Here is a 14,817-nt window from a genome sequence, read left to right on the forward strand (position 1 = left end):
ACCTTAAAAAAAATTCTCCCTTAAATTTTTTGTTAGTGTTTGGAATCACCTAAAAAAGAGATCTCTTTTTTTAATTTTTACTTTAAAATTATGTCAATTTTTAACTTTTGCCAATCCGTCTTGTGTAGATATATTTAAAAAGTAAAAATTAAAAATTAAAAAAGCCAAAATAAGCCAAAAAAATCCATTATTTTTTTACTCATTTTGTTTTTTTGGACTTTTTTTGAAAATTTTTAATTTTTTTTTTTAATTTCTTAACTCCTCTCGTCGAGTTAAATTTGGAAATCTAAAATTTAAAAAAAAAAAAAAAAAAAAAAAAAAACCGAGCCTTGATTAAAGCAGAGTAAGACGAGGGAAAATTATGCCGCCGTCTTGGAAAAATTAGCCGTGTCTGAAGTAAGATGAGGGAAATTTGATTCCAAAAACTGAAGAAATTTGTCTAGTTGTACACTCCTTTATTTGCCTTGAACCTTCCCTTTGGTTTCCTCTAGTGAATGGTAAGTAGACTTTCCAAGGACTTGCACCTCCCAAGAAGAACACACCGTTTATTTAAGCAGCTTTTCTGGTTGAGCTCTGAACATGAGAAAGGGTCACTCCACCTTCAGCCTACACAAGTGAAATAGTGGAAGGGGAAGGGAGAGCCAGAGAGTGAGAAAAAAAAATGGAGAATGGAGAGCATCAAGCCATTACTATAGAGGAATCCAATAGCAACATAGAAACGTCGGTTCACTGTACCAATGAAATAGAGGAATCCAATGACAATGCATGTGTCATTCTCATACAGAGGCGCTTGGAAGAAAACAGAAGAGAAGGAGCTCAAAGCACAACGGAAAGGGACATATCTTCTATATGCAGAGTCCCTGAAAACCTTGCAAGAATCAGTAGAAGGGCCACTGAGCCAGAAAAGGTGTCGATAGGCCCTTATCACTGCGACAAAGATGAGGTACTTGAATTCCAAAGTTTCAAATGGCAGTTTCTTGATTCCCTACTTTCTCGAATGAAACAACCGAAGAGTTCTTTACGGCTCATGACGCTGGCCATGAAAGAATTAGAGCTCAAAGCAAGAGCACAATACTCAGAGCTGATTCAGATGTCAAGTGACGATTTCATTGAGATGATGCTACTTGATGGTTGCTTTATGATTGAACTCTTCCAACAAGTTTCCCGGAGTGAAGATTCTGCGAATGTCAACAGCCTAGTGCTGATGAAGCCATGGTTAATTCCGATTCTCATTAGAGACCTCTTAAAGCTTGAAAACCAAATTCCCCTCTTCGTTCTTTGGAAGTTATTCAGTCCCTCCAATTGCAATACAAGTGAACACTTTGTTTGGCAAGCCTTAGAGTTTTTTAATCTTGCCCTGCCGAGGTCCCTTGAATCATTCAAGGGACAACGGCCAGTTTCCCCTTATGAAGACAGCAGTCATCTACTTGCCTAGTTTTACTGTAGCTACTGCTTCCGAATACGGCAAGCCGCGTTAAGGGAGCCCGGTTATTCTGCCACGGCACAAGCAACCTGTTCACAAGAAGATTGCTCCCCTGCTTAAGCTACCTCAACAAGTTAACCAACCTCTGCAAAAGAAGATCACATGGATTACCAAGGTATCGTCCATTATCTGATCAGTCAATACCATGTGTTACACGACTCAGGCATGCTGGGGTCAAGTTTAGGCCACAGAAAGCTGATAATTTCTTGGACATAAATTTCCACAGAGGGGTGCTAGAAATCCCACCCATGACCATCAATGATTTCGCCAGCACTGCCCTAATTAACTGTGTTGCCTACGAACAATGCTACCCTCCAAAGGCCCACTCAAAATACTTTTCTGAATATATTGCCTTCATGAGTTGTCTCATCAACTCAAGTAGAGACGTTACATTCCTTTGTGAGGACGGAATTATCTCAAATTTCTCCTACAATGATAATCATGTTGCTAATCTTTTCAAGATGTTTGGAGAGCATGTTGTGTTCAACATTAGAGAGTGTTACCTAAAAAACGAATTCAGAGAAGTGGAGGCCTACTATAGCAGCAACTGGGCAACTTTGAGGCGCACATATTTTAGCAGTCCGTGGTCAACCATCTCAGTCGTCTCAGCCTCTGTTCTGCTGGGGCTAACGGCGATACAGACAATCACGGCCTTTTTGAGCTACAAGGTCCACCATAGCTAATGCTTCTGGACTGCTATGCTGATCAGAATTGACTGTATCCAAGGTGAATGTTCATCTCACCCAAATATCTTTACGCATAATATGAAGTTTGAGTTGTCCCAAGAAATCTCCTATGATGCTTTTCTCTTCTTTTTCTTTACCCTTTTATGTTAACTTGTCTGCCTATTTTGTTTGGGTGTCTCATCTTTTCCTTTAAAATGGAATAAATTATATAGCATAGATGTGGGTATATATGTACACACATTCATGATGGCTTTACACACTTACTAGGTATAATAGTGATACCATGTGACAATATCATCTATAATAAGGTTGAAATCTCTCATTCATGATTTGATGAGTTGTAGGCAAGAGATGTCTATCCAATTTCATTTTAGATTTTTTATTGGGATGTCACTATTGCACTCAATATTTGTTGTTGAATCACTTGTACTTTCTATTACATGTGAATTTTTCATTAATTCTTTCTATTTTTTCAGCAAACTTACATCTAGTTCTTTCGATTTTTTTGCTTTCTGTCCCTGAGTTTGTATTGTAGCCACATCTCTCTCATTCGTTGTGTTGGAAATGGTAGAAAAATTCTGGGTAAAACCAGAATTTTTTCTCAAGTTTGGTCTATTTTTTTTGGTGGGCCCCGAGCGTCGATTTACTCGGGTCAAAGTGGTAACGCGTTCTATGCCCCGTTGTGATTCACGTGGTATATTTGATTGCTCAAAACCATTACCGAGTGAATGGGAAATTAAAGCCAAAGTGTGCTCCATGGAAATGGGGTTTTGGTGGAAATTCCTTAAGGTTGTAAAATGGCTTGTCCTACATTGATTTGGTGGGAAGTTTTGAAAGGGTTTATAAGGCATGGGTTTGGTACTTGGGGTGTGCCCCAAGGGGTACCCAAGTGTTTTAGAGGGATAGGTTATGGGCAAAATGGGCTAGACCCATTGGACCCAAAAATCACCACGCGCGCGCCGCCGTCCGGTCGGGCGGGCTGGGCTTGGGCGTGGTTGGGCTTGTTCGGCCCAATACTAATTTTTTTGGGCCAAAAACATTTCAATTTATTTTTATTTTTTGGTAAAATAAAATCCATAATTCAAATTAACTAGAAATAATCTGGTTCGATTTTTTCTGTACATCCAAACAGGGCCCTTCCGTTTTTTGAACCCAACAGCTCTAAATCTGTTTGAATTTCAAACCAAACAGTGCCTAAATAGTTTTGTATTTGTTTAATTCAAATTGAACAGGTACAATACTTGTTTAATTCAAAATGGAAAGCCACCAATCCATCTAGAAATAGACTAAGCCCCCCCCCCCCAAATTTGGAAAACTACTCTAATTTTCGTACTTCATCTTCTGCTATAAATTTATTCTTCATTTTGCATTTAGTTCTTGTTACAGAGAGTATAAACACTTACTGTGTTCGATGAACGAATAAATTGTAGTGCTGCATTTATTCGTTGATAGATCATTTTATCTTGGGAGATAGACGTCCAGATTCTGAAAGCACCGTGGAGAGGATGAATCTGTCTTAAGGACACAGTGTTAAACACTGGACTTGATCAGATAGTTATTCAAAAGAAATTAACCAAGGTAAGTTGTTTATTTTTTATTCCGATTTTAATTTTGTTTTTGTAACAAAATAAAATCTATTTTTATTTATTTATTTTTATTTCGAGTTTGATTTTTGTAATCAAACAAATTCTCTCATTTTCTTTATTTCTTTATATTCTTGTTGTTGTTTTGTACACAACAGAATTTAATCTATTTAAATATAGTGAAGATTGTCCAACACGTTGTAATAATCTTCATGGTGCTTACTCTATTGCTCGTTCAAGGATGATGATACCTAATGAAGTTTTATGTTCACACTGCAGGAAAAATGACTTTTAGCGGCGTTTTAAAAATGCCGCTATATGTCTAAAAAACGCCACTAATTCCTTCAGTGACGCTTACCACCAAACGCCAAGGACGCCACCGTCGCTGTAAGTATATGACGCCTTAAAAACGTCGCAAAATTAGTAAATGTGGCAGCCAACGGTAACATGACGTCACACAGGCATTCGCGACGCTTCAAAAACGTTGTAATAGCTTTTTTGTTATTTTAAAAATACAACTATGGTGGCGTTTTGAAAAATGCCGCAATAAATTTTTTTTCTTTTTTTTTTAAACTATTAATTTTGTAATATTTAACTTTAAAAATATACCGGTAAAATAGCAACAATAACATAACATTGTTTAAATATCGAAATTTGACTAAATACTTGAATACTTCAACATGCTCCTGCAACAATAACATAACATTGTTCACCATCCTTCCCAGAAACATACATTTCATGTCAACAAAAAAAAAAAAAAAAGCTTTCCTTACAAGCCAAAGAAAATCAGCATGTTGAGCATCCTCTGAGTCAATTGCTCAAAAAAAAATAAGCTTTCCTTACAAGCCTAAGAAAATCAGCATAAGAAACATATGCTCTTCAAAACCTCTCAAAAATGATCCAATCCCTAGGTGTTCTGAAGCATACGCCAAAACTAGGCCTCCCACAAACATTAAACCTAACCTGCATGCATAGATAACAAAGGAAAAAAAACACAATTATTGACTTGATCACAAACAAAAATAGCAAAACAGGGATTTTGGAATTGCACCTTAATTCAAGGGTCACTATGTAAATATTAACTACATATAGCATAACTGAGCTTCCGGAAAATAGAAACAGAAGGCACTGCAGTTCTTGAGAGTAAATACAAACTTGTCTTCAATGAAACAAGATTAGATGCTGAAAGTTAAAAACTTAATTAGGTGCATTTAACAATCCACAATTAGTGTCTTTTTTTTTTTTTTTTTATAAATACAATTAGTGTACATAGAAGAAATAATTAATATGCAGATCACACACTGTCTATACATATAAACAGCCCAAATGCAGAAAATGACCATTGTTCATTTATTATAGAAATATGTGATATTCGGATGAATCACACATAGCCTTGAACTTCTTGTATCTTACACATATTGAGCTCTTCATGTATGACTATCCTTTATTATTCTGAAAACTATATATTCTACTAAAGTTCATTTATGTTTCTGCTTACAAGAGGGAACTATGGAAAGATATGAGGAATTATTCGGATTTTCCAAATTTAGTTTAGTTTTTTTTTTTTTTTTTTTTTGTTGACAAGACACCTCCCCAAGGAGTAAATATTGGATGCAAGGGTGATAACATGCGGCAGTATCACCATCCGATAAGCATTGTTGAAAATATGAAGTTTCATGATTACTCTAATCAACATGGGAACCATCCTGACAAGGCCTAAGCCAAAGACATAAATCTTTCTAAAAATTACTCTAATCAACATGGGAACCATCTTATACTTCAATCATCAACTCCAACCAACCAAATATAGAGTTCTTAATAAATATCAGCTTAGATGCCAACCCAAGAAAGGATTTCTATTAGTAAAACTCTTGAAATAAAACCTCTATTAACAAAACAATCTTCAATGCATACTCTTGTAGCATTAGGATCAGATCAGTTGAATTGAGGTTTTAAATTTCTTCAGTCCTTGATATTGATGTATCAAAATTCTAAAATTATAATTCTTTTCTTTTATTAATTCCCTATATTGAGGCATAGTGTTAATAAAATCAATCAATTGAAAAATTCATGCTTTTGAATTTCTTCCCTATGTTCATAACTAAAAGAATTCATCTTTCTTTGCTCTTTTAACTGTTAATTCCACTTAAAAATTCCTCGTATTTATCCTAATGTTAATGATATTAAAAAAGGGAGAAATGGAGATGGCTTACACAATTGGGATAGGCTTGAGAACACCATATAAAGACTCGATCACTCCAGCTGATCCACCATGGACCTAAACAAATATATAAATATGAAGTTTCAGCTTAATCTATGTTTGTTTGGAAGCTAAGAAAATGAAACAACAAGAGAACTAGAACCTGTAAGGTGACTGATCCATTGACAGTGAGGCGAATCCCGTTGTGGGAGATTGAAGATGGAAGCTTTGTGATGATTTTGCCTTCAAGTGGTTCCTGAAATTAGTTACAGAATCAATAAATACACACATATATGTATATATAGATATATATATAGAGAGAGAGCGAGAGAGAAGGGGGGAGTTACATTAGGGCGAAAGATACGGTTCGATTGGGAGAGTTTAAGCTCTGCAGACATGGCAACGAGAAGGCAGAGAGAGACGAGTAGAAGAAAGACATAAACACAACAGAGCAGACCAGACCGAACCCAACGTCGACCAGAATTAGAAGATCTACATTACATTAGCACTACCAATTAGACATAAATACCTACATTACATTACCACTACCAATTAGACATAAGCATAGTAAGATCTCATTAAAAAAGTAACAATTCATATCAGAATTAGAAGAACTATTAAAAAATTTCATCCATAAATTCCTAAGAGGAAAACCAAAATAGAGAATAAATATCTATTGTCTACATATTTTCTTTTGACTTGATAGTTTTTTCATCATTCATAATGTAAACCTTTCATAATTTGTTGCTTCAGACTTTGCTCTTGCAACAACTTGCCTCCCATCTGCTGCTAATCCAGCAACTGTCTGTAATCAATGGTAAATTGCAAAGGAGAGCAATAAGCAATGTTTGCTCTTGCAACAACTTGCCTCCCATCTGCTGCTAATCCAGCAACTGTCTGTAATCAATGGTAAATTGCAAAGGAGAGCAATAAGCAATGTTCATCAATCATCTTTTAGCAAATAAAAACCTAAAAAAGAGGAAACACAGAGAGTGAGAGAAAATACATAAATCTTCTTAGCTACCTATTTGTAGAATAAACAATAAAACTATTTAAATAAAAGACAGTTACAGATCAAAACCATTGAAGCTGACTACCTGAGAGAACTAAAACAAATAAAACAGTTATAGATCCGATACCTAAGAAAAACAAAAACATAGATCGAAATCAAAATCATCCAAAACAAGCTTGAGTCAGACCAATAAAAGAAAAGAGCACCTAGATCAACAATGGAAATCGAAATCCTAAGCAACCGTTTCAGTCAATCAAAGGAAATCAAACTAATAGAATGTAAATCAAAACAGATCTAGATTGCTACTGTGCAGTCATGAAAAGCCCTTTCAAAAAGATCCACTGCATTTTTTAAGCGCCGTGAAGAACGAAACCCTAGATAAATGAAAATCAAGGGAGATCGAACAATATCGAAGAGAGATCGAATAATCTCGAAAAAAATAAGTCAAATCGAGGGCACAAAACAAGATTTCAAAATAAAAAAATAATGAAAAATGATTGAGACAAAAGATCTAAGGTTTTGATCTACAATAAGAATAATGAAAAACGATTGAGATAAAAGATCTAAGGTTTTGATCTACAATAGACTTACTTGAAATCTTCATCATCAGTTGCTTCGTCAATATCTACAAAGAGAGCTTCATTCGTGCCATTTTAGAGAGAGAATAATGTTGGAAAAGGAGAAAGGGAGGGGAGAGGGGAGAGGGGAGAGGGTGATGAGCCTGTGACTGTGATGTTTGGAAAAAATGTGATATTCGAGTTTGAGTGGCAGAGGTTTGTTTTTTTTTCTTTTTTTTTTTAACTCATTATTTAACTGGTAGGGTTAAGCATCAGCGAAGGCACATGTCTTGGAAAGCAAGAAATAAAGACGTTTTCAAAAAGCGTCTTTTTCTAAGCGCCGTGACAATGAATTTTTCTTGTAGTGTCAAGAAGCATAGATTCTAGAAGTTTGTTAGCACTACATGTGCAAGCCGCAAGCTGGAGCTTGTTATATGTTGTTAAGTTTGTATGTGTCTTCCAGTTATATGTATGTTGTGGGTTTTTCTTTCGTTTTGCTCTTAGTTTGGTTGGTTCTGGTGAAACTCTCGTATTTCTCCTTTTATTATTCAGCAATGCTAAATATCACGAAATACTTTTCATAAAAATAATCATGAAAGTTTTGTGACATTTGAATTGCACTTAGAATAAAACACCACACACTAATCAAGGTAATCCAAGAATCATAACTCTTTCATGATCATTTTCATGAAAAAAATTTCATGATTCCTAATTTTTCTCTTTATTATTATTATTATTATTATTATTAAAGGATTAATTACCTTTTAGTACTAAAAAGTATTTAAGTTTTGCCATTTTGGTTTTTATTGATTAAATTGTGTCACTTTAATTCTTAATACATAAAAAGTATTTTGATTTGGTCCCCCAACGTGTGCTTAAATTGTATTAACTCCAATTTGGATTATTCAGGAATAAATGTGTAAATGCTATTAAAAATATATATTATATTTTTAGCCTCTACAATATGTGATCTGCAATATTTAAATTGTATTAATTTATTTTATAATGTGTAAAAAGTGTTTCAATTAGGTCTCATAATCTAATTCAATCTCTCCTAAACCATGAGTAAATCATGAAAACCATAAATACACATCATAATAAAAAGAAAAATGACATCTTTGAAAAATATTATTCTTGTCATCCAACATGTATATGTAAGTGTTAATTATGCATCAAACTATATTAATTGAATGTGGACATTTAAATTCAAGCAACACTTAAAAGGGTTTTTTTGGAAAGCGACTTTTTGACTTAAAAAAAATCCAAAAAATCACACACATAGGAAAAAACAAAAAGGGAAAAAGCCAAAAATTTAACCCCAATAAGAAATGATCACATAATACACGACAATTAATTTTTTTTTTTCCCCATAATTATCTATTCAACTAAAAACACTCCCGAATACATTAACTTTTTTCACCTCATAAAAAACTAAAAGAACTAAATTTCCAAACAGAGCCTTGCTGTACCATCTTAGAGGGAAATGATTATCTCTTTAAAGAATGGCCTGGTAACATGGAGCATATGACCGGGTCATTTTCTTTTAGCATAAAATGTCGAACTTAGTTGAATAAGTTGTATGTCCAGCCAACAAGTTTTTCCATCCATATTCGTTATATGCATATGTTTAATTTTCTAACGATTTCCTCAAACTATATGATCATTACACTTCTAGTTAGTTGGTTAGTATTTTTTATTTATTTATTTATTTTATTTTTAAAACGTGCTACTAACTCACACAATAGATAGAAAGTCAATAAAACCTACTTAACAGCCAATTACCAATCTATTAAGCCCAAACACAAGTCAACAACCACTTCACTACTATTACATACAACTTCTATAATGAGAGAGAAATAAACGCCATCACAAATCCTCTCCACAAGAGTTAAATCCGAAATTACAGACTACAAAAGGAATTACACAATCACTATGCCAGATGTATTTAAAAAAAAATCATAACCACTGGGGTTTGGGCTAAGCAGTATTGGTCCGCATTTACATTCTTTGATATAGCCTTGGAGTCTAGAAGATTAGATTAGATTTATGTTCCACCAATGAGAAGTCTGTTGAAGGTTGAACCCAAGCTAGGGGATTCTATTTACACCCAAAAAATTATTAAGTATTTCCAATTTCTGAGTACACCTTATTCAATTATTTAAAATTTTATATAACTCTCACTCCACCCTATTATTTTTCCCAAATTACCCTCAAGGTAAAGCCAAATAATAAATAACAAACAAATTAAAAAATTAAAGGCAAACTCCATAATCAGAGATACCATCAACAAACTTCTTGTCCATCACTCTGGTCGATCTTTCGATCTCTTGTCTCCAACTCAACGACATCGTACATCTAGGGTTTTCCTTTCTTCTCTCTTGTTTAATTTGCTTTCTAAAATAAATAATGGCTTATATGTTGATGGAAGATCTAATTTGAATCGTAAATGCACCCGATAAAACAAAAAAAAAAAGAAAAAAAAAGGGGCTCTATTTTGTTTATATCTCAAAATTCTCATCTAATCATGAAGCAATACAGTTTGATTCTTAAATCAAAACTTAAAAATAAAAAAAATTAAAAATAAATTGCTTTGAACATTGCTAAAATGATTGATCACTTGTTTGCATAGCATATTGCCTTGCCTCTGCTTTTTTGTATCTCTTTCTTCTTTTGCTGTTTTGCTATTCTAATTTGTTGATTATTATGTGTTTGACAAAATGCTTGAATGGGAAATGCTCTACTACCTTGCTTGGCTTACCTCTTTTATTGAATTATTTTTTATATATTTTTTTACAAATATTATACTTTTTAAGTGTATGTGCATATAATGGTGAGTTTTAGTAGGGTGAATTGTAGTTTTGGAGGGTGAAGAAGAAGAAGAAGAAGAAATAACTTTGATTTTTTGGGAAAGAAGATACAGAGATTTAAATAAAAATAATTGATTAGAGTGTACCATGAGTAAAAAAAATTTATTTTAAGGTTTAATATGTATTGTCCTTATTAGTAAATTCATATTAGAATGTAATATAAATTGAAATTTATAAATTTAAATTGAACGTACTGAAATATATTTTGAGTTCAAATAGAATCTCATCCAAGTTAGACATAGCTGGCCCAAATTTTAAACTAAAGGAGTTCAGTCTTCTATTATTGTCGAACACCACTTTTACTTTCCCTTGAAACCTTTCCCCTCAGTTTCCTAGTGAATCGTTGGTGGGTAAGTCCACTTCAAGGACCTTGCACCCAAAAAATAATTTATATATTTGACGTCAGTTGTTAAAACCTAATCTCATGTAATTTCTGGGATGCTTCTAAAAATATAAAAATAAAAAATAAAAATTAATTTCTGGGAAATTTCCAGAAAATGAAGAGATTTTTGTTGTGTTCTTTCTTTGCCTTCAAACCTTCACTTCAGTTTCATAGTTGTTATGAAAATAGAGAAACTGTATATTGAATTGTATAATGAAGTACAAGAAGCCTATATTTATAGGCTGAGAAGAAACCTAGATAAGTGTAGAAAAGAAGATAGAGGAACATCAGAGATAGGTATAGAAAAGGAGATGAGATACATCTACAATACAGATAGATAAATATAAAATAATATATATATCTAACACCCTTCCCCCTCAAGCTCAAGGTGGTAAGTCAGATATCAACTTGAGCTTGGAGAGGAGATCAGAGAAACGTCCTGGAAGATGAGCTTCGGTGAAGAGGTCGACAGTCTGATCAGCAGAGGTAACAAAAACAGGACGAACATGGCCACTAGTAACATGTTGTCGTATGAAGTGGCAATCGATCTCAATATGCTTGGTGCGATCATGGAAGACATCGTTATAGCGATCCCGGTTGTCCCTTTACTGTTCTGTTGTATTCCGGACTCGGTTCCGTGGAGTTGGTAGTTGTATCTATCTTGTTGTCATCCTTTAATTCCATTTGTTTGAGTTTTAGGATGTGTTGGGCATGTTTCGAACAGGTAGGTTGAACCTTGGTCTGAAATCTTGTTGCCAGAATTTTGTTCGTTCCGCTCGAGCGGGCCTTGTTGCGCTCGAACGGAGATTGCACACTCCCAGTATTTTCGTGTCCCTGCAAAATTTCTGCAGGTGTGGTTTTTACGCTCGAGCGGGTTTCTTTACGCTCGAGCGGTAGCGCTCGAGCGGGTACTCTGGCGCTCGAGCGGGTAGTACTTTTTGGTGTAAGTTCTGAGAGGGGAAAATCTACGCTCGAGCGGACTGGTTTTCGCGCTCGAGCGGATGTACTTTACTCTTGTGTCTTGGCACTCGAGCGGGCCTTATTGCGCTCGAGCGTACCTAGTTTTTTGTTCTTGACGCTCGAGCGTTGTGTTTTCCGCTCGAGCGGGAATGTCGTATATCAGTTGGCAGTTGGGCATTTTAAAATCACTTTTTTACATTCTCTCTCTCTCTTACTTTCTAAAAAGATATTTTGAGAGCTCCCCTCCCTAGAAACTCCTTTCTCTCTAGGGTTTGATCTAGCTAGAGTGTCTCACTATCCTCCGGCCTTTGTAAAAAGTGTGTGGATCGTCGAGGGCTCCATTTTGATCCGTGGATCTTTGAGTTTGGAGCATTTTGGTTTTCTTCAACTTCCTCGTTTGTGCTCTAACTTCGAGGTAGGGATATCCTACTCCTTCTCATGAGTTTTGTCTTCGAATTTTAGCATTTTGATGAGTTGGGGGTTGTTGAGTAATTTCGAGAAACTTTGGGCCTTTGTGTAATTTTACAAAAGTTGGGGTTTTGTTTATATAAACTTATATGCATGTTTGGCATAGAGAAATGAGATCAATATTGGTTTATTGATGAAAATGGAACCTTAGGGTTGTGATGTTAATTATGGGAAATGCTCTAATTACATTGATAAATTAATTGATATAATTAATTTGAAGAAAAGAAGAATTAAATTGAGAATGTTGGAATTGGATGTGTATGGGATTAAAGGGTGTAGTTTGATTCGTTCATCGCTCACCTAGTTGAAATGTTGATTATATATCCATTTGGTGCATTTATTTTCAGTATAGAAATAACTATTTTGGGCTATCGGTGGAGGATAATCTTGATTGTTGTAGACACTGCATGATGATTAGGCAAACTAAAACTAATCAATTGAGTATGCTATTGAATATAGCAACTGGAATAATACATTAATTCTATGTATTGATTGATTGTATATGATCTATGTTTATATACATGTGTTGTGTGGGAGGAGATAGGGGACGTACTCCACGGTTTAGGGGAAGATAGGGGATGGACCTCTAAACCGGATTTTGTGTGACATTGATACAGCACTACAATGTGTATCAAGTGTTGATTATGGAAGTGTTTGAATTGATTTGATATAGCACTAAAATGTATATCGTTATCAATTGTAAAGTATAGAAGTGATTCTATGTTATGTTGATACAGCACCAAAATGTCTATCTTTCTCAAAGTGTGAGAATGGTTTATGTGTTATCGATACAGCATAAAAATGTGTATCCCTCATGAATTTTGAAAGTGTTTTTAAAGATGAGTCTAAATCTCATTAAGTTATTTGGCGGCTAGGTGTTGAGCCTTGTTTTCAAACTCAAAGTTGGAAAAGACATGGGAAATGAAATGTAACATGGACTTAATGTCATGAAACCAAAACGTAATATATGTGGATGTATCTGTGTTGACCATCTATCAACTGCTAATCTTTTAGTCATTGTTCATGGCTGGTTTAGTGTATTTTTACTGGGCTGTGGGTCACCCTTTATGGGACATCATTTTCAGGTACAGGTAGCATGCCATCTCCAAGGACATAGCTTGGGAGGCTAGAGGCAGACAGACTGCTTCGTTATTTGCTTTTTTTTGATGTATTACATGTAAATTCAAGCCTGGGGCTTAATATGTATTGAGTTAGTACTCTTCCTTTTGTAACCAAGTGTTAACTTGGAAAGCTGTAAGCCCGTAGGGCATTTGCTTTTGTTGTTAACATGTAATACTTTTGTAAGAACTACTTAGATTAATGGAAAGATGGTTGGTTTCTTTGTATCAATGCATGTCTAAGTTGATGGGTTTTAATGTTATTATTTTGAGGGCGTTACAACTTGGAATCAGAGCGTACCGGGTTCAAATACTTTGGGTACGTAGGAAGTGATTAGTATCACATTGGGTTTGTCTCGCTTGTTAGAGACTTATGTGTGACATTATGTGTTTATTTGATAACATGTTTATGTGACTACATGGGTATGGGATTTAGTTTCTAGGACGTTGATTGGATCCTTGGGTTTCTGTGAGTCTTGTTAGAAAAGCACTTGATCAACGCTGTTTCTAACCGGAACTCTAGTAACGCCTCGGGACTATCATTATCCAGAAATGAAATTCGTAAGTGCTTATGTGTTTATGTGCTTACGTGGAGTGAATTACAGTTGTCCATGTATTAGGACGCGAGTGTTTAGTTTTGGCACATTTATGAATGTGCTAACGTTCTTCGTTACCTTTATTAGGATGTCATGACGAGGACGTGGTAGACGTGGCAAACGTGGTAGGCAGGAGATGCCTTTACCGGATGATATTCCGGCACAGTAGGAGGGGGTTGGCTAGGCCAATGTGGCCGAGCCAGCAGGTCAAGAGGCTATGGGCGTTTTAGCCCGAGGGATAGCCAATGCTTTGAGGGAGTCTATGGGTATTTTTCGAGCTGAGAATCCAGTTCAGGCTCCAGTTCAGGCCCAGGTTGTTGAGGCAGGGCCTTCCTTCTTGAAAAGGAAGTTCTTCCGGTCTAACCCGGACGAGTTTATTGGGGATCCGAAGGAGCCACTAAAGGCTAACGAGTGGTTAGAGCAAATGAGTAAGATGTTCGAGATGCTTGGCATCGAGGACGAAGCGTTGAAAGTGACCTTGGCATCCTTCCAACTTAAAGAGGGTGCGGGTCAGTGGTGGAAATACACGAGGGGCCGTATTGCTGGCACGTGGGAGGCTTTTGTGGAGGCTTTTCAGGAGAAGTATTTATCTCCAGCAGTCAGGGAGAAGCTGAGAGACCAATTCTGTCAGCTTTTGCAGTTGAGTTCTTCAGTAGCCGAGTATGAGGCTGCTTTCACTAGCTTGTCCAGGTTCGCACCTGAACTTGTGGCGTCTGAGGAACACCGCTGTATTGAGTTCGAGAAGAGGTTGAGGCGCGGCCTCAAGATGAGGGTTGGAGGTTCAATGATCCGAGACTATGGGCACTTGGTTGACGCTGCAGCCCATATGGAAATCATGATGCAGGAAGAGGAGGGACAGAGAGACTTCAAGAGGAGCCAAGATGGTCAGGGTGATGGCAGGAGAC

General features: G+C 35.8%; 1 protein-coding gene across 1 annotated transcript; it reads left to right on the plus strand.

Annotated features, from left to right (window-relative positions):
• The first annotated feature begins 661 nt into the window (after positions 1–661).
• Positions 662–1,435, plus strand: LOC114273521 (UPF0481 protein At3g47200-like). The gene has a single exon (XM_082890232.1). The coding sequence runs from the start codon at positions 662–664 to the stop codon at positions 1,433–1,435; it is 774 nt and encodes a 257-aa protein (XP_082746358.1).
• The last annotated feature ends 13,382 nt before the right edge of the window (positions 1,436–14,817 follow it).

Source organism: Camellia sinensis, chromosome 10, assembly GCF_055761805.1.
Source record: "Camellia sinensis isolate YWXY chromosome 10, ASM5576180v1, whole genome shotgun sequence".
In the NCBI taxonomy this organism is placed as follows: Eukaryota; Viridiplantae; Streptophyta; class Magnoliopsida; order Ericales; family Theaceae; genus Camellia; species Camellia sinensis.